The sequence below is a fragment of the Mytilus trossulus genome, chromosome 11 (assembly GCF_036588685.1).
Source record: "Mytilus trossulus isolate FHL-02 chromosome 11, PNRI_Mtr1.1.1.hap1, whole genome shotgun sequence".
Lineage (NCBI taxonomy): Eukaryota > Metazoa > Mollusca > Bivalvia > Mytilida > Mytilidae > Mytilus > Mytilus trossulus.
Window position 1 is genome coordinate 7771167 of NC_086383.1, and position 27809 is coordinate 7798975.

The 27809-nt window shown below is 31.4% G+C and overlaps 1 protein-coding gene across 1 annotated transcript in view; it reads left to right on the forward strand.

The window, feature by feature from the left end:
- The first annotated feature begins 8801 nt into the window (after nt 1–8801).
- The window catches only part of LOC134689680 (polyadenylate-binding protein 1A-like), a 33353-nt gene continuing 14345 nt past the window's right edge, over nt 8802–27809 (forward strand). Inside the window, exons 1-6 of the mRNA XM_063549646.1 lie at nt 8802–8873; nt 10300–10500; nt 11954–12148; nt 16253–16409; nt 23391–23695; nt 24942–25005. Coding sequence (XP_063405716.1) covers nt 8802–8873; nt 10300–10500; nt 11954–12148; nt 16253–16409; nt 23391–23695; nt 24942–25005 — 994 coding nt within the window. The remainder of the gene's footprint in view (nt 8874–10299; nt 10501–11953; nt 12149–16252; nt 16410–23390; nt 23696–24941; nt 25006–27809) is intronic.

A 27809-nucleotide genomic window follows, 5' to 3' on the forward strand; every position in this document is an offset into this window, starting at 1 on the left:
AATGAATGAAAGACATTAGAAATATATGAATTCGAAATGAAGAAAGAATTAAAAAAAATGTAGTTCAGCCTGATGAGAACCAGGGGGAGGGGATGGAACGCTCATCCCCTCAAATTCATGAGAAGTGGAAATAATGTGTGCTTTCTACATGTTCTAGTAAGTTTAAATGCAATTCATATGAAAATGAACCGATCGGTATTGTTCACTTGATGGATAGAAAATGTTTTCCAGCTCTTTTGTAGTTTCTGAGAATAATGCGACGGAAATATCGTGGGACGGACAGGGAGAAACAGTACTGACCTCTGGCCCAAAGCACAGTGTTTACCAACAGAATTTTTTCATTGTTTGTCAAACACGGACTTGATAAGCATCGATTTACTAGAATGTCTCCTGCATACTTTGTCCTTTATCTTTTATTGTCAATCTGTATATCCTCTTTGAACATATATATCAACAAAAAAGCATTGAATCTGTCCTCTCTAATTGTACTTCATAGGAAATAAAACCAGGTTTTCCATCCACAGTTAAGCTGGTCCAAGGACACATTTATCGTCCTTTGGTTTTCGTTGGCGTTGTGTGAACAGTGTATAACTTGCATTGTTATTTTAATACACTTTCCAAATTTATTTCTTGATATTTAAAATTGAGAATGGAAATGGGGAATGCGTCAAAGAGACAAAACCTTAATTTAAATTAATTCATCAATATGAAGTAAGGGGATGCAATTAATTTACATGTAAAACAAATTTTGGTGCTGAATCTTTATGTTAAGGTGGTATGGGAGTCTAAAATAAAAATGATAGAATTTGTTCATACTTTGTCAAAATGTAGTATCATTTGATACATGTTCAAAAATATTATAAAAATGATAGGTCACCGCGCATTTTCTCAAGCTACAGGTTGTGACAAAATGACAAATTTTGTATAGAGTTAACAGAAAAAAACAACATTTTGTGAATAGAAACTAAACAAAATGATAGAATAGTAAAATAAATTAGGAAAAGATTGCTTTCAGACAATTCTTTGAGAATATCAAAAGAAAAGAAAGGGTCACCGTACGTTTTTTCCGGCTAAAAGACAAAATAGGAAAATTTCATGTAGAGTCCTTCAGAAAATGCACTGTTTTAGAGTTACCCCCCCTTAAATTGCCAATTTGAAAAAAATATTCAAAAACAACCAAAAATAATCTACACTTGTGAAAATATTAATATTTCTAAGTTATATTCTTATAAATTGGTTCTTTTAAATGAAAATTCACATTAAATATCTGCATTCCTGCATCTAATTTTGCTAACTTGATAGAAAATATGGACCTTAGATTCTCTGTTTTTTACAATCCAAGATGGTGAAAGACAACCATACCACCGATTTTGTCCAGATAAAAATGGGAAACAATTAGTACGTCTGAATCTGTCAAAATCAATTTTAGACCCCCTTAACACAGAATTTTCAATATTTTGAGTAAGACCTGGTAGAAGGTTCCATAATTTTTATATTATTTGTCTCATTAGTAGTACACAACACTGTAAAAATCTTTTTGAGTTATAGCAGGTGCGTTTTTTAAAAACCGAATTGATCGTCTAAAAAATGATTACGAAATAACTGTGTTCTCGGGCAAGCTCTTTGATGAAATGACACCGTCAAAGGCTTGTAATCCATGTATAATTTAACTTTTTCATACAATCTTATGTTTTTCAGATAAATTTCGTTTTCCGCATATTTGCTGGAATGAGTTTTAAAGGTCTTACAACCATTGTAGTTAAACTACCCAAATTCTTCATTTATTGTGATTATAAGTGTCCTGAAATATAATAAATTGACGTAATCAGCTGTATCAATGCTTCTGAGATGTCATATTGCATCTTTGTTAAACATTTAATGCAGAGCTTGGAAGTCTTTTGCCAGAACCACTTAGGTATACGTAGAAATGGCCTACAAAGTGAAATCTGACGATAAAGATAGTGCCTCTTTAACGAGGCAATATATGATATGCATCTGTGACAATGCTTTGTCCTAGCAATGTTTGAAAATGTCATTTGCCTCTTAAAGTGTGACATAACCTCGTTCATCATATCAGATATGTTTAATACAGGTTTGTTTTTTAATCGTGTCTATCAAAACACATTGAACTGTGCATTTTTTTTCTGTTTTTAAAAAAAGAAATATGATCGAGTTTTAAGGCTGTTTCGTAAATGTACTTTTTTCACCTCATAGCTTTTGCATAAAACTAATCTTAGATCATGGTCACAACAGTAAGGATAAATTTGATTTCAATAAACTGTTCTACCTCCCAACCATGTTCCTGGCGCCATGGTTTGCAATCGACGTAGCTGTGTATACATATATTGACCTGCAATTGTTAACTTTTAATGATTTTGATACATATCGATATTCTACTAAAGTGCTCATACGATATACATTCAAAAACACGATTTGCAGTTTTTTGCATATCTCAATACAAGTCAAATCTTCTACCAGTTACTTATCTCTTACTGCATCAATAGAAAGCCGTACCAATAACAAAGCTCTAATCTATCACCTTTTTTGCAATAACTTAAAGAATCAAAACGTCCGCTTTGAAATGATAGAGTTGATTTCAAGGTATTCAAATGTATATTATACATTTCTATATAACATAGATGTAGCAACTTTACCTGACCATATCGGGAAATAGGTATTTAGTCGGATCATAACACGTACTTGTGATTTGGTTAAAACCGGTTTTGATATAGATATACGAAGAAATGTCGAAATGTTCATGACTTAATTTAATCCGTATTTCGGTAGGATGGTGTAAGCATACAATTTTCATTGCGTCTTACACTTTGAGAAGCGAATAATCTTTAACTTATTTATTTAAATATTGTGTAAAAACTTTAATTTTGAGCTATGAAAGTCAAGTGGCTCGAGCATTTTTCAGAGTTTTAAAAAATTGCAAAGAAATAATTTTACAGTGGGTTAGCTTTCATTAGTCTTCACTATCTATAGATTAACAGCTTTTGGTTATATTTATAATTTAGAATCATCATTGAAGGTGGCGGACGATTGCACAGTTTATTAATTATATTTATGTGACATTTGTACGCAAGAGTGACATTCCGTTGTATTATGTGCAACTCGAAAAAGGTATGCGAGTATTCCTACCCCTTAACAGGTTCATTATTTTATAATTAAGTTTACGTTTCTGATATAATTTTGAATTATAACAAAATGTATCAATTCAATATATTTCAGTTTTTGTTATTGGTGTATCAAAAACATTGATGTACGAATATAATTTTGAAACGTTTAAAATGATTACATACCAATATAAAGAACCGTTCATCATTTTTGAAAAAAGACTATGGAGTAAAATTGTATTACTTATCTTCTCTTAAAGATAGATTGATTGGGAAATGAACCATCGTGATCAAATGGTTATCACAGAGAGGGACCGGCGAGCAATATTTAATTGTAGCTTATTCAACGTCAAAACAATTTTCCACTGGAAACGAATGATACTTTATACAAATATAAGGACTTTGTAAGCTAAATCTACAAATTTTATTAGATATTATGATTTTTTATTGCAATAGGTTAATATGCTAATAGATGGTTAAATTAATTTTGAAGTACATTGTCTCTAACATCCGCTCAAATTTGAAGTTATTTTTTAAAGTTTCAATGGTTAAAAAAACTTATTCGTTCTGTTTCACATTCTGTATAACTATAACGTTCTACAACACATTGAATATCTTTCTATACTTCAATATTTCAGGTACATCAGAGCAATAATGAATGCGAGTAGAAATCAGGAGGACAGCTTAGATAAATTAAACAATGTATTTGTTGAGAATATTGCCGATGCGTCAGAAGAAGAATTAAGAGAATTATTTGAACCATATGGGGAAATCACGAGTTTAAAGGTTTGTAGAGAAATAGGAAAAATAAACCAGTTATATGAAACAAAAACTGACAGTAATTGTTTACATTGGTAATTGAAATGAGATATAATTTCTAAAGATAAATGTTCAAGTATTACAAATTTGAGCATTTTAAACATTTATCAATACCATGCCAACGTAAATGAATTTCGACAGTTAAAGTTTCTATGCACAATTGACGTGTCATAACTAAGGCAAAGTATAAAAATGGTTTGTTGGTTTAAAAAGAACTCATTTCATAAAACTTTTTATGATAATCACTCTCAATTGCCGAATAGAAATGTCAGAAAGTTACAATATGGAAAGGATCACTAATGAACAAAAAGAATATTTGAAAATTTACGGAATAACAGTGGTGTAGTTGAAGAGATTGCACTTTTCATTGGCGATTGAACGATAAAAAATACAGTATTACTAGACTCAAACACAAATATTTACTAACGTCAGATCAAAATTGACGGCGACAATTTAACTCCCCAGCTAACACATAATATTTTCATAATATCATTGACTGGTTATATATATGTTTGTCAAAAATATTTACCAAAAATGTTTTATTACATCAGAAATTATACATGAATGATATTTTAACAATAATTTTTCATCCCAATGTTTGATTGCTAATATGAAAAAAAAATTAAGTATGTTTTTATAATAAATAAATAAATATTCTTTGCTGATGTTTTTAAAACGTAAAATAGACAGTTTTATAAATGAGAACAATTGGAGGTTAAGGAGATATTGCTTTGCAATATTCAATCAATATCTGATGGACATTTATATATATTGTTTGATATAATATATTTAACATTTAATATACATATTTTAGATGTGTAAAAGAAATATTTATAAAACATTTTTGATTAATATCTATGTAAAGCATAGGTTTGATGTATAATACATATCTCTTTGATGTAAAATCAATATAATTTTCCTGTCCTTATTAAAAATATCAAATTGGTAATATCTAATTAATATTTCAACAACATCATAACAATATATTTTTTCGATTTTATTTAGAAAATATTAGTTAAAGACTGTTTCATGAACGTTTTAGGATAATATGTTTAATAGATATTTGTAAGATGTATGATAGAAATGTTTTCCAAATGTTTGTTAGTGATATTTGAGTGAAGCAAATGTTTGATATGAAAAAAGAAATATTTTATAAACAGTTTTACATTATATTTATAATTGATATTTGTAAGATGTACGACAAATGTTGTTCTAATGTTTGTAAGTGATATGACTGTGTGAAGCCCATGTTTGATATGAAAAAGGAAATATTTTTTATATAATTTTTTAATCAGATTAACATGAATTTCTCCTCGTTTTTGATAGAAAAGTTTTAACAATTCTAATCAAACTTAGCTACATGAAAATTCCGATCAAGTCAAAAGAAAAAATATCTAGCGAATAACGATTGTGTTTGAAGAGCATTGACTGATTGAGGACTCAGTAAAAACTCAAATGATAAAGTCATACCAAATAGGACTACGATCATCTGTGACTAGAACCAGAAAATTCTTTGTATTTTGCCTAATTCAAAGTTTTTGAAACACTGTTTATGAAAACATATCATTGGTATTTCATGCTAATAAAGAAATATAAGCCAACATTGTGCCAACGTATTAGGTACTTATCTCCCCCTTTATACCACATTATTGAAAATCTATTTTTTTATATTATTCCAACGTTCTAACAAAAGAAATGTGCTCTTCATTCTCTTTATCTAACATTTTCAAATCTGTGTAGGCATTTAAATGTATTTACCTAAATGTTTGAATTTTTTTTAGGCACAAACAAAAGATATTTAAAATCAGCGCAAAACAACAAATACAATTTGAATATACTTTCATTTTTTTTAATATTATGTGAAAACAATATATTATTGACACCAGTGAATATGTTTGCTCTCCAAATAACAGATGTCAAATTACTCAAACTTTTCAATAAAAAATCTACCAGTAGATTTTAAGAGTTCACTTATCTTTAATCCATTCATCCATTCAATGCATCAACTTTTCATTTAAATGGATATGTGGTTGACAGACTGTAATAAAAAAACAATTGGTAGACATCAATAAAACATATCCTAGACATATTTTGTCCAGATGTTTGAAATATGTTGTCTGTATATTTTCAATTGACACTGAATATTATCAAAATTATCTTATTTCAATATAAAATCAAGATATATAGAAATAATGCTCTTTAAACATTCCGAAGAAATATTTCCAGAAAATATGCTATTCACATGAGTAAAGCCAGACATATCACGTCAAAAACATGTATTTGAATGATATTTTGGTGACATTTTGCAATATATTTTAAAAATATCAATAAAATGTGTTTGTGCTACCTGGGTCGTCAACTACAGTATTGTTAATCCAAATTTAACGCATTATAAAAAAATGGCACGTTAGAGATTGCAAACATGTGCATATTTTTAATAAAATAAAATGCCACTTCTAAATAAATAAACTCAGTTGAGGTACCAGGATGAGACTTTTGTACGCAAGACGCGCGTTTCGCCTTCATGAATGAGTTTTACACATATACTTTTTAACTTCTTTACTAAACGTTACGTCATACAAATGAGAACTTAGAAAGGTTATTACATTCCTTTATCGATTAAAATTTCGATTTGAGACGATAACGTTACTATGGACTTGAACAAAAATGTGTATCCGTGTGTTTGTGCTGTGTTGTTGGGTGTATACGTTTCATTTGGAACAATTCACTCGTACACGGACGACAAATGCGAAGTATATTCTTTACCATGTTTAAAGGATTACCCTAGTAATCTACTGGTAGCGTGATTAAGGGAATCCTGGTCACATAAATAAATAAATGGATTCTGGTGCAGTTTGAACGAAGACTTATAAGTGTACATAAACACGCAGTCGAAAAATAAGTTCAATACTTTATTATTAAAATCACATTATACATGTATTACAAAAAATGTACGTCTATCTTCAGGCTCAACAATACGGGTCTTCTCTCCACTACATAAACGTTACTATCCTATCCTTAATATAGTTCCTCTCTCCCCCTATCTCACGCTCCTTCTCTCTTTTATAAAACTCCTACAAGTCCGGATACAAATATGGACTACTAGGGCATCGGGATCTATGTATTACGTGCTCCGGAAATCCGGGTGCTCCGGTAATTCCGGTTCTCCGGTTCTCCAGTGCTTCGGTAATGCGGGCTCCTAGTGATTTGTGCTCGTTACATAGATTTACTAGCTCATCATATGTAAATCATTAGGGCTCACTAGTCAAACAAAGAAATCTAAATATAACTATTTATTAATAAAATCTCTCACTGATGATCTCTAAGTTTATGAAATAGCTATGTGTAAACATACAAATGTATGTAAACCTGATACAATTAAATAACAAACCTGACCTAACATAAAAATGGCACGGATTCAATAAAATAAAAAAGGCATTTTTGAGGTGGGTGTTTATTATTTTATTCAAAATGACGAGTCACTCCTTAGCTACGACATGCCATACAACTGTTGATTTGGCAGTAATATTTAGCCAATGAAAAATATTATAAAAAATAACTCCGTTAGACATTTAAAAGAGGGGAAATGAGACTAGTCTAAACGCCATTTCGTGAAAGTCTTTTTGACGTTTTTCCTAAATATTTTTTATTACCACTTGTAACGTTTATATTAAATAGGCATCTATGTTTATATTTTGCCACAGATCAAACTTATACGTTCACTTACTTTTTTAATTTAAATATCGATGATGAATGTAAAAAAATTCCTACCACGTCTGGTTTGTGTGTTTATTTGATAGTATTTGATTTATACCAATATGATGACAATAGACGCTTTTAAACTGATGTTTTTATATTGTTCTTATGTTGTACCGTTTCACCAATGTTCAAAATAAGGGTAGGGTTGGCGTTTTTAAATTTGCTTAACCTCGCAACATTCTTCATGTGCATGTAGTAAGTTGTTATCGTTGGTTCATGTCTGTCAGATGTGGTTTTCGTAATTTTTTTTGTTTTAAATTAGGCAGTGAGTTCCCTTAATTGCATGGTTTCATATCGAGGCTTTTCATAGCAGACTGCTCTTAGTTTAAGGTATGGAATTCTTTTCATCGTTGAAAGTCGTACTATTGCTAATATACACTTAATTTGACCTTCCTGTATCAAATGGCAAAATAAAGCTCAACACATCAAGCGAATAGAAAACAACTGTCATTTTCCTCACTTGGTACAGACATTACCTCATGTAGAAATGGTGGATGGAACCTGGTTTAAGATGTTGATAAAACTCTATATGACAAACGCATAGAATGACATTTATATTGATCAAAATGTGTTAGAAAAACGACAGACAGAATGCAAGTAGGTAATATGTCAAAAAATTTGGTACATTAGTTATAATGTTAATCACTTTAATAACAAATAAATATTTCAACAAAGAAAAACAAAATGGCATACATAATGGTTTAAATGATTTATATATATATATTTTTTTTTATATCTATGACTAAATATAAATATTCATATTTAGATCTGTTAATAGTAAGTAATACACACGTCGAACATGCACTAGTACACGCATGTCAAATTATTTTTTTTCCATTGCCATCTTGCTATAAATCTTTTCATTAAAACGATGCGCTTGTTTAAATGTAAAGAGACAAATATATTAAAGCTAAACTGATTGTTTTAGTGTTTTAAAATGAAATATCTAGTATAGCAAATAATATTCATGTAAGGAAAAACAGAATTTCAAATTAAAGAACGTTCAAACATATAAGCAAAAACAATAAGGGCGATTCTTCAGCAAAATTTTTATTTTAGTTGATGATCTTATTATGTCATTTTCTTTTCATCTTTTGGTAGATTATGACAGATGTGGACAGGGAGAGTCGGAGATTTGGCTTTATTTGTTATGAAAATCATGAAGACGCCAATACAGTAAGATTTTTTAAAATTAAATTCATTACCTTTACAAATTGTTGAAAACAATTTAATTTTATTCATTCGCAGATACTGAAGGATAACGATAAAACTCGCCAACCGACGTCTGAATTGAAACAAAAACTGTCCTCAACAATAGAACATATATATATATATATACTCTTCATAAATTTCGTTCGTACGATGCCCTCTTGTTTTATCTGAATGAGAATCGCTTTTACTTATCAATTAAAAGCCTTGAATATATGTGATCATGTAAATGGCTTAGATAATACAGTCCAACTTGTGCATTGCGTGGAACAAAATGTGCAGATTACTTATTCATGACAATAGAAGAAACACTTCTGTTTTTATCGTAAACTATGAATAAATAACTGAACTATTATTTACCTTAAAAAATACCAGATGCAATGATTCAACAACCTAATAATTTTGAAATACATATGCCAAGTTTTGGAGATATATAACACTATTAAATGAAAACAACTCGTTATGACGTTCTTGGTTTTTCAGGATAGCTAAAACACGAATATCATATTCATTTAATAAGTGAAACAATTGAAGAGCTATATCATGTAGCCAAAGGATATAAAAAGTTTGTAATACATTATACCAATACCGAAGTACTGACTTCTGAACTGATGATACCGTTCGGTATAACAACACGTTATGAGTTTCACGCGTCTGAAGCGCTTTTCTGATTGTCATCATGAACACTCAAAGCCAAAGTTGTATTAAAACCGAAACAGTTAAAGAGCAATATGATAAAAAGGGACACATACAAAGCCATATCTATTCGAGTTCAACTTTGCCGGAGGGAATTTTAACCTTAGCTTCATCATGATTTTGAAAACAAACATTTAATGTTAGAAATGTATTTTAAAACATGAATAAGAAATAAAATAGATAGTACCAACGGGAACTTACAGCCTTACAACATCTATTGTCGCAATGACAATTTTATAATCTGTTCCTCGGTCTTGAGTTCATCAAATAATATCAGTTCTTAGTGAAATGAAAACGGATAATTTCATAGTGCAGAAAATGTAATAATTATATTCATCGGATTTTAAGACGTTGTGAATGAAGTAGCATCAAAACAATTGAGAATGCATGTGTATTTAATTTCGATTGATTTGAATGCTCACTTTTTTACTTTATTCATCTAATTGAAATAGTAAGAATTTGTAAATTTCAATAAAAGATTAATTGTGTGTCAAAAATTAACCCATATGCTTTAAATACATATACGGTACAGTTCGTTCTAGACCGAATGGATATACTTATATGGTCCGACCTTGGGCGTATGGTAGGCCTGTACGAGTTTCCGCACACGGACGGGACTGTATGTGAACGGTCCAAATACTCATGTGATCTGGAACATTCATATATTGTACCATTGACCTTTTCCAACCTTTAACAGGCTATACAAGAACTAAATAGTGTACCTTTTCGTAACCAAACCTTATATGTTGAAAGAGCACAAGAAACAACAGAACGACAAGCTGACATAGAAGAAAAATCGAGGAAACTCGAAGTTTTCGTGAATAACTTGGACCACATCATTGATGATGAAAGGCTTAGAGACGAATTTTCTCCATTTGGAACGATTACACATGCAAAGGTATTCATAAGACCAGAGTTGTATAACACAAAATGAATCAAAAATGTATTTGTATTTTCGTCTTTTCCGTCATTGTGTTGTGAAGTTATTGTCTAATTTCCCTATAATCACTCACTTTATTTACAAATATTTGCTCATATGTATCAGAAACTAATTATATTATAGTTTGTTTTGTCATATTTTTTGAAATGTGTTTAAAACAGTCTTCATATAGACATGGTAATTGTGTTACAGTTATCTTTGAATCATGATCTTCCCCCATTATGAGGTAGCTAGGGTTGATTATAATATTTAGGATTATGTGATTAGTTACAATTTTTTATAACACAATCTTCATATAAGATAGAATTGTTTTTAGATTTGACCTGATGTACTATTTTGCCGTTTGAAGTAAAATTTCACGTCCCTGTAAACACCCCAGGGACTTAATGCTCGACTATAGATTAGTTTTCAACTTCTGTGAAGACTTCTTGAACTTTCAAATTTCGATATGAAAACTGTGGATCACATACCAGTATCTTGAGGTTTTGTTTTGATGCCTTCATTCATTTTAGCAATATGTCTGAGCTACATGCCAAGATAGCAATTATCTCAGGTTATGTTTGTTTTGGTAAACATACTATGTTGTTGGTTTTTTTCCTGAATAAAAAGTAATTTTTAAAGGTTGTATTGAAAAAAAACATGTCTCTATAAAGTTTTCACTAAACTTTATTTCAGGTTTTGCTAACTTTTTGCTGTAGTTTAATGCTGGCAAACATTTTAATCTCCAATAGTACACTCCCGCGAAATCACGGGCATTTAGAGCGTAGTTAAATCATTTCAACAGATGTAAGATAATTTTGTAAAATATTTATGAATTTCAGGAAAAGTATCAAAAGTCATAGGAACTCACACTTATTTATTCTAACGAATGTTATTTTCCCCTGTTTTTCTGTTTTTGTTTTGTTTACTATGAGCATAAATTTTCTATAAATACCATAATCAATCACTGTCCACTGATAAATACCGGTATTATATAGAGACTATCAACAGTGACCGCCGTAGAAGTTAAACTATTGGAATTGACAGTAAGTACCAAATACAATTTATTAAAAGTATAGAAATGTATGATCAAAGTATATGGAAACACGCGAAAATAATTGTCCTGTCCACAAAGACATTTGAAAATAATGTGTAATTTTGACACAGTCCTAAAACGGAAGCTTTCTAAACGATTTAAAAGTCAGTTCGATGATGGAAACAATATCCGGAGGCCCCTTTTTCGTTTTCTTTCAAAAACAAACCAAACTAAATAATTATATTAGAGGATGATAAATGGGGCTATGAATGTTACCTATGGGACACAGAGGCATGGTGATTAATTTATTGTGGAAGGAAGAGAAGCGACACACAAAGTGAGTTCTTCTCATTTAAAAGTATAAATACTATAGCGTGGCATTTGTTTCCGTTGTAGGTGATGGAAAAAGCAGGGAGATCAAAAGGATATGGATTCGTGTGTTTTGGGACTCCCGATGCGGCGAGTAAAGCTGTCGATCAAATGGAAGGAAAGATCGTGGAAGGGAAACCTTTGCATGTGACTTTATTTGAAAAAAGGATGACTAAATTGTTGTCACAGGCCATGATGCATATTGCTTCTATCAAATTGCGGGTAAACTTAGATATATACCACTGCTTAAAGTCTTCACATTGTAACCCAGCCTTCTTTAAAATGTTATTGATATGCAGTTGTTTGATGAAGTTCATTTTGTGAATTGAGTTAACCTATTGTTTTCTTTTTTGTTCAAGGTACTAATATAAGATCATTTTTGTATAATCAGAAAACTCATGCAAAAAATATATGAATGTCTAAAAGCAAAAAGTTGTATAAAATTAAATAATTGCATATACTATCTTAAAATAACCAATATTGAAGCTGTATAACATCTTTTCAAAACGATACTAATAGTTTAATTGTTATTAGTAGAACAAATCATAACGTTGACGAAAATTTTGCTTGGCTGGTGATACAAGTCGGAGAAAATAACAATAATTCCTTGTGCAATATTATTTTGATATGTTTATATATACTATTCTTCAGAAGAATGTCATTACACTCTGTTCATATGTTTGTTCCGTAGACTATAGAGCAGACAACAGCAGAAGGTCACCAGCAGGTCTTCAATGCAACGTCAAATTCCCGCACCCGGAGGCGTCCTTCAGCTGGCCCCTAAACAAATATATATACTAGTTCAGTGATAATGAACGCCATACTAAACTCAAAACTGAAATTAAAAAAAATACAAGACTATCAAAAGACTTAGACTCCTGACTTGGGACAGGCGCAAAAATACGGCGGGGTTAAACATGCTTATGAGATCTCAACCCTTCCCCTATACCTCTAGCCAATGCAGAAAATTAAACGCATACCAATACGCACATTAAAATTCAATTCAAGAGAAGTCTGAGTCTGATGTCAGAAGATGTAACCAAAGGAAAAAACATCAGACTACTAGCAGTTTCCTGACATGGCAGCTTCAGACTTCAATTTAACTGATTGAAAGATTATGTCTTCATCATATGAATATCAGGCACAATGCTTCATGTGAGGGGTTTAGTTTCATATCATCATAACATATATGAGAAGAACATAACCCGTGTCATGCCAACAACTGGTTGGTTTTTTAAATAAATGTGTTTAGCTCCGATGCAGAGATATATAAACACCTTAAGATTGTAACAAGGGAACGTCACCATCTAAATAGGATAATAAACGATAGGAATGAGAAATCATCTTTTTTATCATAAATTTTAGTGTTGAGCTTTCCGTTAATGATATATATATATCAAGATCGAGGAAAGGGCAGTGGTCATTGTTAGTATTAGCTTTATTCAAAGTAAGTTAAACAGGATAAATTTCTTTGGTATACATACTGGAGTCGTCATTATTAAGAGCCAAACTATCTAAAAGTATTATTAAATTTGCGTATCAGATGTTGTTTCAATGGGTCTCTGCTGGTTTTTGGCATGCACTGTAACTCATAACAATGCAAAAACAGGTCCGCAATAAGTGGTGCACAGTTGGTCTTCATTGGAATTCCGATAACCTGACGATATACGGAATCTCCAAAGCGAACAAAAATGTTAACTTTAAAAGGCAGATATAGTATCAAAGCATGTCCAATTGACATAGTTTTTTGTTTATTGCTACTTAAAAATTACCTAAAAGAGTTTGAACATATATATTCACATTCTGACTTTTTAAATGCCCATTTAACTAGGTGTGTGAATTTTTTCTTAATGAGAATGTGAGGCAATGTGGTATATAGGGTAGAAAAATCAAAACTTTGAACAGATTCGAAATCACCAATATAAGCATGCAATGTATCAAGTACTTCCAACGAGTTTTTGACACTCCAAAAGTAATTTATTCCACTATATTCGAAGGCTTTATTTGAACAATCTATTATCAGGTTTTTGATTGTACCAAGTGTACTGGTAAGAAGAATAGATAATGTAGTAGTGGAACAATGGCTTGAAGACGAAATAAATCTATATTTGTAAGGTGTTTTGTGTAGCTTCGGAAGCCAATACATATTTGGGACTTTTATTGTTTTTGGTTCTGCTTGTAAAGTGGAAGCTAAACGTTTATGTTTGTTACAGATGTCGTTTTCTGAAAATGAAGTCAGTTGGAATGTTGTTGAATTGGTGATGTTTGACTTTTTGTAGAAATCAGTGTAAAATTTACGACAAACCATGAAAATATTATTAGCAGCTTTATCGGCCGGGACAAAAACAAATTCCGTTGCTAGTTCTTTTAGTTAATGTTTGATACGAGAAATAGGTTTATTGTGGTTATTGTTAAGAGTTGAATGTTCATAGCATGCATAGCTGATTAACGTATTCAATATCTTCCTATATCTATTTAAAATGTTGAATACGTAAATCAACTACGCAGGCTATGTTCATTACTGAATTAAAAAAGTGTCTAAAGATTTTTTGTCAACTTTTTCCCGTTTTATCTATTTCAAACAGTAAGTACGGAGTGAGTCGTGGATGATATTACGACACTCATTCCAATTAGTAAGTGTCATGTTTTAAAACAAACAAAAATACAGCCGAATTTTCAAATACAATATACAACGCAAACACAATACGAAAATAAACCAGATTTGGCATTACAAGCAATACCGGATTGCATCCTTCACACATTGCCACTAAACTGCAGCTAATTTAAAAAAAATGGAAATACTTACACCACAATCCGACCGTGTAAGGACTGTAAAGCAAGTCAAGGTCGTTAAAAACTTCCATATAAACGTGTATACATTTTCAGAACGTATATGACACTTTTTAATTTTTCGCATTTTTTTTTAAATTTCCATGGCAACAGCGGTCTTTTTGGAAATCTTTAACTCCAAAGTCTCATTTACAATTTAAACTAAGTCGACAACAACAAATATTGTGTAGATATTTGTGATAATGATTGCTTTGTCATTTACTTCTTAATGTTGAGGGTCACCTATATTAAGTATATGAGAAAAACAAATGAAAATCTGAACTTTCATGATTTCTAGAATTTAGCGTATTTCTTGTATTGAAAGCTACTAAGCAAACAAGTCGTTGGTTTTCGTCTGTCATGCTTGTTTTTTTTTTATTGCCGACTAATCGTTACTTGTTTTTCTCATTGCTGAAGGCCATACAGATGTCTATAATTGCCTTCTTCCACTATATCTAAACTATGTTGGATAAATGTCTCATTGGCTATCATACCACATCTCCTTTTTATCATATTGAATTATGCACTGTCGAATTTCTATTGTAATCATACCGCGAACTATACTTTTGGTTGTTGTTTACATCTGAAAATTGTAATCATCTGTCGTAACTTTACAATTCGGAATTTTCCCCTTTTATTCTTCAGTTTTGTCTTTCGACTAATAAGTTTTGAATCTCATGAGATCTTCGTCCATATTTTTACACAATTACCAATCTGAAGGTTCTATCATAAGCATCAAGCTCTATATAAGCGAATTTATAAATGAAAAACTGCAACAATGAACTCGATTTAAAACATAAAATGCAGTTTTACCAACTTGATCATATATATATATATCTATATATATACAACTCGTCTAAACATCAACCCAACAATGTTAGATCTGTAAATTTGCTTTCGCAAATTTTTGGTTCTTCCCTCGCCGGGATTCGAACCCATGCTACTGTGATATCGTGACACCAAATCGCCTGCACTGCAGCCGTCCCGCTAGACCACACGACCACCTGGGCTCTCATCTATATATATATATATATACAACTCGTCTAAACATCAACCCAACAATGTTAGATCTGTAAATTTGCTTTCGCAAATTTTTGGTTCTTCCCTCGCCGGGATTCGAACCCATGCTACTGTGATATCGTGACACCAAATCGCCTGCACTGCAGCCGTCCCACTAGACCACACGACCACCTGGGCTCTCAAAAAAAGAGCTTTCGGTGGCCATATGTTACCTTTCCACGTCAGTTTTAATCTAGCGGCGTACTACAGTACATGATATATAAGGCATGAAGATGTTATTGGAATAGAACGACATACAACTTATCATTTGCTGGTGTAGGGTTTATCGATAGACATCAAACATGGTCTTAAAACCTTTAAATTTTTTCAATGTTTGAGGTCGTCTATTGCTGTTTTAGTTGTTGTTGTTTTTGTTATTTTTTGTTATTTCACTTGGAATATACGTACCTTTAATCAATGCGTGTTCTATTATTGTAGGGACTGGGCAGTGGGATGCTGCAATCGGATGATATTCGAAACTTGACTTCCACCTTGACAGAGGAAGAGAATGACTTGCGTTCCCTTACAAAAATGCCACAAATGATGGAAAGTACAAAAATGCAGACACAACAACGACAACCAACACTATCTCATGGTATTTTTATGACAAGGATATGTATTTCTCGTGTTGAAATGTAAAATTGTTCATATAAAAAAACGAAAATGGCCTGATATATGCTCAAACATCACACAAAAAAAAACAAATACGGCAAAAGCAGATAATCATAACCACTGAATTGAAGAACCCATGATTTGGACAGGCACAACTTATAATGTTAGATAGGTTAAATAGATGAAAATAAATAAAAATATCAGCTAATCACAACCACTGAATTGAAGAACCCATGATTAAAAGAGGGACGAAAGATACCAAAGGGACAGTCAAACTCATAAATCCAAAACAAACTGACAACGCCAAGGCTAAAAATCAAAAAAGACAAACAGAAAAACAATAGTACACACGACACAACATAGCAAACTAAAGCAAAAACCCCACGAACCCCACCAAAAACTAAAGTGATCTCAGGTGCTCCGGCACAGGCACATATAATATGTTAGATGGGTAGATAGATGAAAATAGATAATAATTTCAAATAATGCTAAAAAAAAGTGATGTAGTTAAAAGGAGTTTATTCCCAAAAGAAATGTTTAAGGTGGTACCCAACACTGTCACTAAAATTAATTTGACTCGTTTAATTTTCATAAAATTTTGTCAAAGTATCTACTTTGACCCTTTAACAAAAATAATAAAAATTCAAAAATTTTTAACCAACCGTTTTATCAGAAAAATTACACTGGTTGAATAGCAGTTTCACAAACACTAATTTTGATCATTGAGAAGCTTAATATTCCCTGAACAACACAACGTAATTAAAACGTTTAGCTGATTGTACAGAGTTATCTCCCTGTATTGCTAGGTACCACATTAAAAGGTAAATAAGAACACTCATGTTTCCCCTGTTATATTTAAGAAACATTTCTTGAGTTCGGATTGACCGATTGTTTGTTTATTAACGGCACACTCGTTCAATATGACATTGAAGTCCTTTTTACGACATTAAGGAACATTTATTTGTTAAGAGTTGGAATATTTTGTTCAAATGGTACTAGACTTACAAGCGACATCATGTTGAAAATGCAAGCCACCGTCTTTCATACTTATAAAAGTCACACAGTGTATACAAACTATCATAGATACTAGGATTAAGTTTTGTATTAACGCCAGATGCACGTTTCGTCTACATTGCTATATTTAAGTTCGTTTTTGTGTGTGTTACATTTTAATGCTGTGTTTCTGTTGTGTCGTAGCAGTGGTATCGACCCAGTGGTTGTAAATAAACTCATCATATATACCAGTATTAAATTTTGTATTTACTCCAGACGCGCTTTTCGTCTACAACAGACTCATCAGTGACGCACGAATTCAAAACAGTAATAAAGGCAAAAAAAGTATGAAAGTAAAGAGCCTGAAATTCCTAACAGTTTTGCCAAATACAGCTAAGGTAAAAGCCTTAGTATTTCAAATATTCAAAAGTGTTGTAAACAGTTAATTTATAGATATGAACCTACCCATTATAATTCATGTCAGCAGAGATGTGCTGACCACTGGACTGGGAATACCCTCGGGGAATTCAAACTCTGGAGGTTACCAGAATTTAACTAATTTAGCTTAGGAGAGACCCACAGTTTTGAATCGCTTGGATCAAGAACTGTTCGAATACTACAATATAATCGAACATAAAGCAACACCTAACTCAAAATCATCGTTTTGATGTGATTTTAATTTTGATTTCATCCGAAATTGAATCTTTGATGTAACGTTTTAACCTTCTGTTTGAAAGGTTCATCTGTATGACTTCATGTAAAACCATGACGTTAATAATGGATGAACCACAATAATTTATACATGTTTTAAGTTTTCGGTTTTAAAAACGTAATGAAATCGAAATAATGAGATTTCTCACAAAAAAACAAAAAACAACAAAAAACAAAAATAAAAACGTGACGGGCGATATTCGATTTTGTATCATTGAATGATTAGACACTCCTCCCTGAACAATATGATATATCATATTGGTATAATAGCACTAAGAAAAAAATCTAGGTATCATGCAAACCTCACATTGATATTATAAGTTACATAGTGTTCTAGTGACCTTATACGGTATATATGGGGTCAGTTAATTCCATATGGAGTGAGATCGAAGCTCGAATCCCCATATGGAATTTACTGACCCCATATATACCGTATCAGGTCACTAGCACATTACGTAGCGAATTTATCTTACTGACTATCTTTAGTGTCAAATATAGACTAGTGACATATCAAAAGGAGCATTTCAATACTGTTAGCATTAATAAACTACTGTCATTGATCCTACAAAAACAGATACAAGCAATACGACTTATATAATAAGTTTAAATGTGTTTTATGAATTTATTTCAATCTTAATCATCAATTTATGTATATACATTTCCCATTAGATTTTTTTTATTCTGTATAATGTAGAAGTTAATAATGGAATGAACACCAACTATTGACCCTTCGACTCATTAAAACCATCCCTTTTATTACAAATAGTGATCTGCTCATATATAAATAACACATAGCTGAGAGGATGATAGAGCAGATTGATACCCTGTCAAAAAATTGTCAACTGCGGCGAAGCCAAATTTGACAATGCTTTTCCGAGGGGTATTAATCTGCTCTATCACCCTCTCAGCTATGTGTTATTTATTAAATTTATTATACTGAATGTCCAATAATTTTAGTCTTACCGTTCAATTTTATTTTTAAAGCATTTATATGACGTCACGTACATGCCAACGTTACGGGTATTAGAAAAAACAACAAAAGTAAACCAAGATATTTTTGTTTTATTTTGACAGTCAAATGATAAAATCTGAGCCAAAACATAAAACTTATAAAGCATTGTATTCAATTACTTTATGTACATTCAATTCATTGTCCTTTAAATTATGGATTTTGATTGGTCTATACTAGAGGGTAACATTCAAAAAAATTGTCACCCTCTCGGTTATGCGATAGAGTAAATTAACACCCTCGTATCAGCCAATCAAAACATGGCATTTTTACGTGAAGTATAATAATTTTAAATATGATCACATTGTAGTAACAGTGTTATAATTACTTAACAATGAACATTTGAATCTTTTTCATTTTTCAACATGTTCGGTCAACACTGTTTTTGTTCTAGGTAACCATTCAGAACCACAGTTAGTAAAATATGAGTATACTCTTGGTACATACACTCCAATTAGTGTTACACTATCAAGGGTTGTTTATGCTATCTGTATTATCCGTACAATCATTTTATAGCATCCATTTTCCGTAGTTACTCTGCAGTATATTCTAGTTCTAGTACGTATCCAAATTCACAATACTACTAAAAAGATGTGTCACTTGAGATTCTGAAAACTTAATACTATTATTTTCCGATATTTTTGTCAAAGTTTTGTACATCGGATTTATTTATTCAACATGTGTATGACATGCATGATCAGTTTTATGATTTAAGTCAAATAAACCTTACTTAGATCATGTAGAATAAAAAAACTGTTAATAGACGATAAATAACCATAGCCACTCTGAACTCACGAAGGCAAAGGTGGCATATCTGCATATTTTTTCTCTCTTATTATTGAATGGTAATACGCTTCTACAAACAATCAATCATAGATTTATCTTTTAAGGTAGCACAATACAAAGATTTTTCATCCCCAATCAAACATCTTTAAACTGATGTAATTCCACTCATCTTTCTTTAAATTTATAAATGAGGTACCAAAAGAAAGAAAAGGATTAATCCTGAAAATTGTGATAATTTCATTATGACACAATTATTACATAATTAATTGTTTTGTAATTAGTTGCCATATTGTGATGCCCTTACTTGAATGAATTTAGCTTATATTAGTAAATATAATTAAATTTTGTAAATTATTACAAACAACACATAGAAATAAGTTAAAAAATATATGCAAGTTTATAAAGGTTATAAATTCAGTAGCAGGTCTTCCTGGTTAGCCTTTGTCCATATGTTTTTCTATCATTATAACTTCTTGTATATATATATGATATTTATATAAAGAGTAATTGTAACATTCCTATCCTGTCATGTGCACAATTTATGTTGTATACTATTTATTATAATTTCATTCTTTGTACCAATGTGTATACAGTGGTTTTAAAGAATAAAATTGTTTTGTCTTGTCTTGGAAATCTGAGACATGGTTTTGGAGGTCAAGTTGTGTTGTACAAGAATCTATAAAATATTGTGGGATGCTATAATGAACAAAGACGCTAAATGCATTCAAGTGTGGAAATCACAATATAGCAACTAATTACATAATAATTAATTATGTAATAATTATGTCATAATGAGGTTATTACTATTTGAAAGATTAATCTTTCTTCTTTCTTTTCTAAAGAAGGATGAAATGAATTACATCAGATTAAAGTTGTCTGATTGGAAGTGAAAAAAATCTTTGTATTGAGCTACCTTAATATGATAAGGGAAAAACTATAAATGAATGTTCTTCCTCTCCAGGTATTCCATTGCAGAAGCTTACGGAAGTTTTGATTGTTAATGATCATCAACTTCGTACTTAATTTCTTTGTTTTCTTTCTACTTCATTTATTTGTTATTTATTATACTGATGAAGTTTCATAAACGAGGTTATCATAAGCACAGTAGTCAGCACTGTATTGGTATGCTCATAATTATAGATAAACGGGGACAAACTTTTCATTCTTCAAAATATTTAGCGTACCGTTCCTGAGATGTATATGGCAAAATCTTTCTGAAGTTTTGGTTTGTAAAGCTCTTTAGGTTGCACTTTGTACATACATCTGAGTCTGAAACCACGCCTCTTTTGGAGAGATATATAATATTCCTAGAAAATTTGATTTGTTTACGTACTGATTCCAAGATATGATATCTATGGTTCAACTCATAGAGACATAACCTGGTACTATTACCTGTATAAAAATATTCTATTACGGTGAAACATGAATAATGAAGTTTGATTGGGGGCCTATAAATGTTGAAAATATGCCGTCAAGCCGTATGTTTTGACCTTTAGATAAAATAGTTTAGAATATCAACTTTCTATATAAGGATATAATATTTCACCGAACTTCAAAGTGAAAGTGTCACAGTTTTAGCTGCAAAAGGAGTTCCTAAGGGAAATTGCATTGCCTATATTTACAGAAATGCAACCTTTAAAGTCATACATTATTTGGGCTTTTTCCTTTTTTGATTCCAGCTTCTTTTAAGACGGAGTGCCAACCTGACTTATAAATTACATTCCCGGTATCTATGATAATTTTTAAATTAAAGGAATTAATAAATAAAAGAATATATAATTATATATGAATTATAAGTTACTCTTGCACATATATAGATAAAACTAGGTAAATATGTGTTTTCTGTTTACTTCATCACCGTAAATATAAGAATGTGTCATTAAATTACTAGGTACAAAGGGACTTCAAAATTATATTGAATGTAGCAAACTGTGTACGTTAAACAATGATAACCAAACCATTGAGGTTAAATATATATGCAGATTAAATTAAAAAAAATCCCAATAAATCATTCTACATGTTTTTGATAAATACATATCTAACGAGGTTAACTAAAAAAGTAAAACCCAAAAAATAGCGAACTCAGAGGTATATTCAACCAGGAAGGTTCCTTATTACATGGAAAAATCATTAGGTCAAACACATCAAACGAATCGATAACAATTGTCATATTCCTGACTTGGTACAGGTATTTCCTTATGTAGAAAATAGTGGATTTTATAGCTAGCTGAAACGCAAAAATAGAAACTGATCATGGCCGTAAATACATGTATCAGTCCTTTAGAAAGCTGAAAAATGCCGCAGTTTAAAAACGTATAAGTAGAAAGCATTTGATAATATACATTTAAAATTTCACCAAAGATGAGTGTATTTCAGTTTTTGAACGATTTTTTTTTGAATTTTTAATGTCGTTTGTTCTTTAATAATGTTTATTCACACAGTTATATGCACACACGGGATTTATTTTAATGCAGACTTTGTATACATTCGACCTTTAGTTCTCCCCTGTGAATTGTTTTACGTTAGTCATTTAGGTGTATTTTATAGTTTGCTGTTTGGAGTGAGCTAAGGCTCATTGTTGAGGGCCGTACTTAAACCTATTATTATTTCTTTTCAAACACTTTGACTTGAATAAATAGTTTTCTCATTAGCGCCTAAACAACATCTTCCTATTTTTATCTGAAGGAATATTTCATAATAAATAGATATCAAGATTGAATCAAAAGGTATGATTCAGAACTTTCAAGATTTTTTTTATATGACATGGTAGATATCCCATCGATTGAGAAGAAATACACGTTTGAGGAACCCTAGTCATATGAATTAAAGAATGATAAAACCTTTTCTAATATAACTTTTTTCAGATCGAGAAAACTGATAAGACATTTGTTTTATGTTAAAGCATTGTGCATTTTTTTTTACACATACCGAGAAGAATGTCGGGGAAATTAATTGGTTTGTAGTTCAATGGTAAGTGCCTCAGGGGCAAAAATGCATTGTCTAGTCTACAATTTGACACTGATGACAATTAGCAAAAAAGATAACTGTTCAAGCATTAAAATTTGCTATGCATGATATATTATAGTTTTGTCATTTATAAAGAAACTGGTGGGTGTAGTTTGATTTATTGCTAACTAAACTTCTAACTTGTTAAACAGTTGTTAACAGTTAATTGTCGTTATATTGACAAAAGAAAGGAGCAACCATAACATACCAAACTGTTTAAATTGAAAACAATCATGATCAAGCAGCCAAAATTGTGAAAACTTCTTGTTTGAAACTTTCAATCATGTCAATATGGTCATGTAAAATATAACCTTATACCAATCATAAGTGCATGCATGATTGTTTAAATTACACAAAATGTAAAAAAAACCGTTTTGATTGTAAAAAAATGTTGGTATATGTACATTTATAGAAAACAAATTGTTATTATGTATCATATCCAAAAATATTACGCTACAGGATTTCTGAAATTGCCTCAATCACAAATTAGAGCAGCCTATCCCGCTGCAGCTAATGCAAGACAACCATGGCATGCAAATGCCCGTAGTGGAATGAATGATTGTCAAACAACAAGGCAGTACATAACAGTACAGACACCACCTAGGCCAACATCAGAACTAGACACAGGACCTTTATTTCCCCCTCTGCTGAAACAAGTCAGTGGATATTCAGTGGCACCGATGAATAATCAAAATCAGACAAGTACAAAACCTGTTTCACTGAAGTTTTTACAGGAAGGCAATCAAAGTGATAGGAACTTTACGGTATGTACAGTTGTGCTATTGTTCCTCATTCAGTTATTCAGTTGAACATATTGTTATTAAAAAATGATGGGATTATAAGACTCACGTCCAATTTAACATGCAGTTAATCTTAATCCTTTTTACAAGGAAATTAAGACTTATGATAGAGGCAAAAGGTGAAAAGGAAGATACATACAAGTTGACAACGGCGAACAATTAGGATTATGAAAAAAAAACTAACAATAACAAACTCAGGTGCAATGGAAGATCCAGCTTCATATTTGTCTCTTATTGTTTTGGTTGGGTACAAACTAGTCCAGTGATATCATAAATGATAGATCACATTCACGGAATAAAGAAATGGTTTATTTAGTTAGGACTTAAAGAAAGCTTTGGATTGCTAAATATTTTGGCCTCGAGTATCACTAAAGAGACATTGATTGTATCGTTTATGTTATTACTACCACTGGGTCGATGTCCCCGATGGTATCAGCATTCCAGTAGCAAGGTCTTCAGAAACGGAGCAAAGCGGATTATGTGTTTCTAGTATACAAATTTGCTGATAAAAAATGATTGAAATTATTTAATATTAAGTTATTTCTCATGCAAAGTTCTGATTCCGTGCCTGCTTTGGCTATACTTTTGACCTATTAGTTTATAACTCTTCATACTTTTAGTAAGCTCCGGATTTTCCGATATTTTGGCCTTTAACATCACGGTAATATTATAGTTCAGTGCATTTCGACTTTATTTCATTAAGCAGCCATTTATCAACGTAATAAAAAGTCGTGACCAAACAGCCCTGATTAATAACTCAGGCGCAATCTTTGTTCAGTAGCTTTCTTGTATGCAAAAACCTTCGATCAAAGAAATCTTGTTCAACCTAGAGATATATATTCCATATACATATCACAATTAAACGATGATATTTGATGTAACGTGAAATAGGTAGCGAATATGAAATCCTCTTTTTTGACGGGTTTTTTTTCATTTGTTTTTATGACTTTCTAAATGTATGATAACATACGAAACATACTTGACTGTATATGACGCATTTCCTTCCAAAATCTTTTAGTTAGAGGATTACAAATGTACCTTAACCTACAATTTAAAAAGGATATAATTGGAAAAAAATAGTGTAGGTCAAAGAAGCTGAACAATGAAACGAGCAATCTTCCATAACATGTGAATCTATGCGGTGATGTTTATATACTTGTTTTGATTTCCACCTTGACATGTGAACCAACTTATTTTGTATCTTATACAGGTGCCACAAATGAGTGAAAGTTTAAGATGTCAAACAGAACTACAACAACCAACACCAACTAGTGGTATACGTATAATTCAGATATATTTTTTCCTCATTGAAATATAAAACAAAAAATAAGAAATTAGTGAATAGAATTCTAAAAAAATATTTTTGGATATAACGCGTCCTCTGATTGACTGACGCTGTTTTGTTTATCAGTTCATTGACATAATTTTTTCATGTGACCGTGACGTCATCAACATTTTTCATGGTTTACTCCGGTTTAAAATGGAATTTAGAATTAGATTATAAGAAATGACTGTAATAATTTTTCTGTTTATTCGAAATAACATAGAAATGTGGATTATTCAGTGTGCACCACATTTTTGATGTTATTTCTTCATAAATAGATCCCTTAAATGTATCAGTAGAAAGTTTCCTCAGTTATAGTACAGATTAAATTAAGGAAGGTTTTAATTTTTTTTTAATAAAACAAAAATACTATCAGCATTGATTTAAACAAAGCAGAAACAGGTATATTATATTGAGGTCGTTTTTGATGCCGAAATTTATAATAATAAAAAAAAACAAATTACAGAAACGGTGTCAGACAGAAAATTTGCATATCTATATATCACAGTAAAACATGTAAAAATAAAATTGTTTTTATGAGTTTTCCTTGATGATTTGACAGAAATTAACAATATTGTTATTAACTAATAAGCGTTATTGTCTTTATTCTCTCCTTTGAAAATTAATGATTGGTTATTTGAATTGTTTATGAAAATGTTAACAGAATATTCAGAATTATGGTTTCACACTTCTTACGTTTTTTTTTTTATCTGACTTTTGACTTTTCTTGAATGTCTTTTTGATTCGTCTTAAATATGTAAACTAGGCATATGCTTTTAGACTAATAGTTAGTTTCTATATAATTACGGACAACAGTAGTTCATTCGACAATTAAAATCATGTCAGACCTGACTAATAAGATTATGATACCCTCGGGGACGGAAAGTCCACCAGCAGAGGTATCAACCCAGTGTTATAAAAAATGGAAACCACCCGTCATACATTAGTTTGTAGCCTCGTCAATGTCTATACATATGAAAAGCAGTCATTGTCCAGTGTACCATTTTAAAAGAAATAATCATGTATTCTGTAGGAAAGTATAACAAATCAATAAAGATGCCCATAAGCAATAAACTTGTCAAAATAGTCTTTCGTTGATAGTTTTAGTCGTTGCTTGTTTGTTTGTTGATTTATAATTATGTTTGGTTGGATCTTTAATAGCTGACTCTATTGTTCGCGTTCTGCTGATTGTCGAGGTGTAATACCACCATTGATTTTTCCCTATTAGTCTTTGTTAAACTTGCACTTTTAAAAAAATTGTGCAGAATTTATCTTTGTTTCAAATAAAGAAATACTTGGCATGAACAAAGTTTTATCCTGTCAAGTTCTATAGAAAAATTTTCACATAACATTTCATTGCATATAAGAAAATAACCATCATTGGAAGTTAACCAATCAAATTTCTCCCTTATTCTATCTGTGTACAAGGTTTAGTCACCATTTTACCTCAAGATTACAAAATTTCTATAGAAATCTCAAATAAAATATAATGGTGCTTTGAAATACCCAAGACATATGTTTATGACACAGAAATAGTTTTACTGCAACACAATGTAGGATAAATTACCTACAACGGTCATATTCAAGGGAATGTTTTCTACCTACTTTCGTATACAACCGGATGTGACATACCATGATTTGGTGGTATTACACCTTGACGACTATCGGCGTGTGAACTAGTTTGGTATGACGTCCATTTTCACTGAACTAGTACACAAATTTTTCTAGGGGACAACTGAAGCCTACTTCCGGGTGTGGGATTTTCCCAAGATTATCATGAGTTTATTTAAAAAAGTAGAACCCACGAATTTATAGACTATGAGAATTTTGTGTTAGCTCTGTTTCGATATCATTGTTGCTGGACTGTTTGTCTTCGTGGGTATCGTCAGCTTAAAAGTCATTTCTTCGGTGCAGAAAAGATAAATAACCGATATTTGTCCGAAATCCCTAATGTTAAATTATTGATTTAGAAACATGGGCGTCAAGTTGGTTACCTATTCCCTATTCCCTATTCGTTACCTATTCCCTATTCCCTATTCGTTGCCTATTCGTTACCTATTCCCTATTCCCTATTCGTTGCCTATTCGTTACCTATTCCCTATTCCCTATTCGTTACCTATTCGTTACCTATTCGTTACCTATTCCCTATTCCCTATTCGTTACCTATTCGTCACTTATTTGATTTTAAATATCCTTCCCCCTTTTTAATTAAGGCATGGAATAGTTTAAGATGGCTGTCGTTACCATGGAAACGGCACAATTTTGAAAAAAAATAAGTTTTTGGTTTTTGGTGAACTGTTTGGATATGCTTCAACTCAGAATCATCATATTTTCAAACAATGTAGGTGCCCACTATGTACAGATGTTGGATGATTTTGGCGATCATTGGAACTATTATGTTGCTAACGAAACTACACCAAAATTTTCAAAATCCTCCAAATGCTCAAAACTTCATGAAACTTCACAGTAATGATGAGCAACATTGGTAGATGTGGCATTTCTAGTTGGAATTTCAAAATAGGTCTTGTTACCATGGAAACAATGCAAAAAGGTCCTAAATTCAAAAATAAGAATTTTCAGCAAACTAGATGAAACTTTACAGGTGTGGTAACTGGCATAGGCAGAGTTGGATTTTGCAGTTGGAATTTTCAAAATGGCCGCCGTAACCATGGAAACAGGAAAAATATCAAAAATTTTAAAATTTTCAAATGTGTCCGTGTCTCTAGATCTGGTGGTAAAAATGTGTTCTTAGAG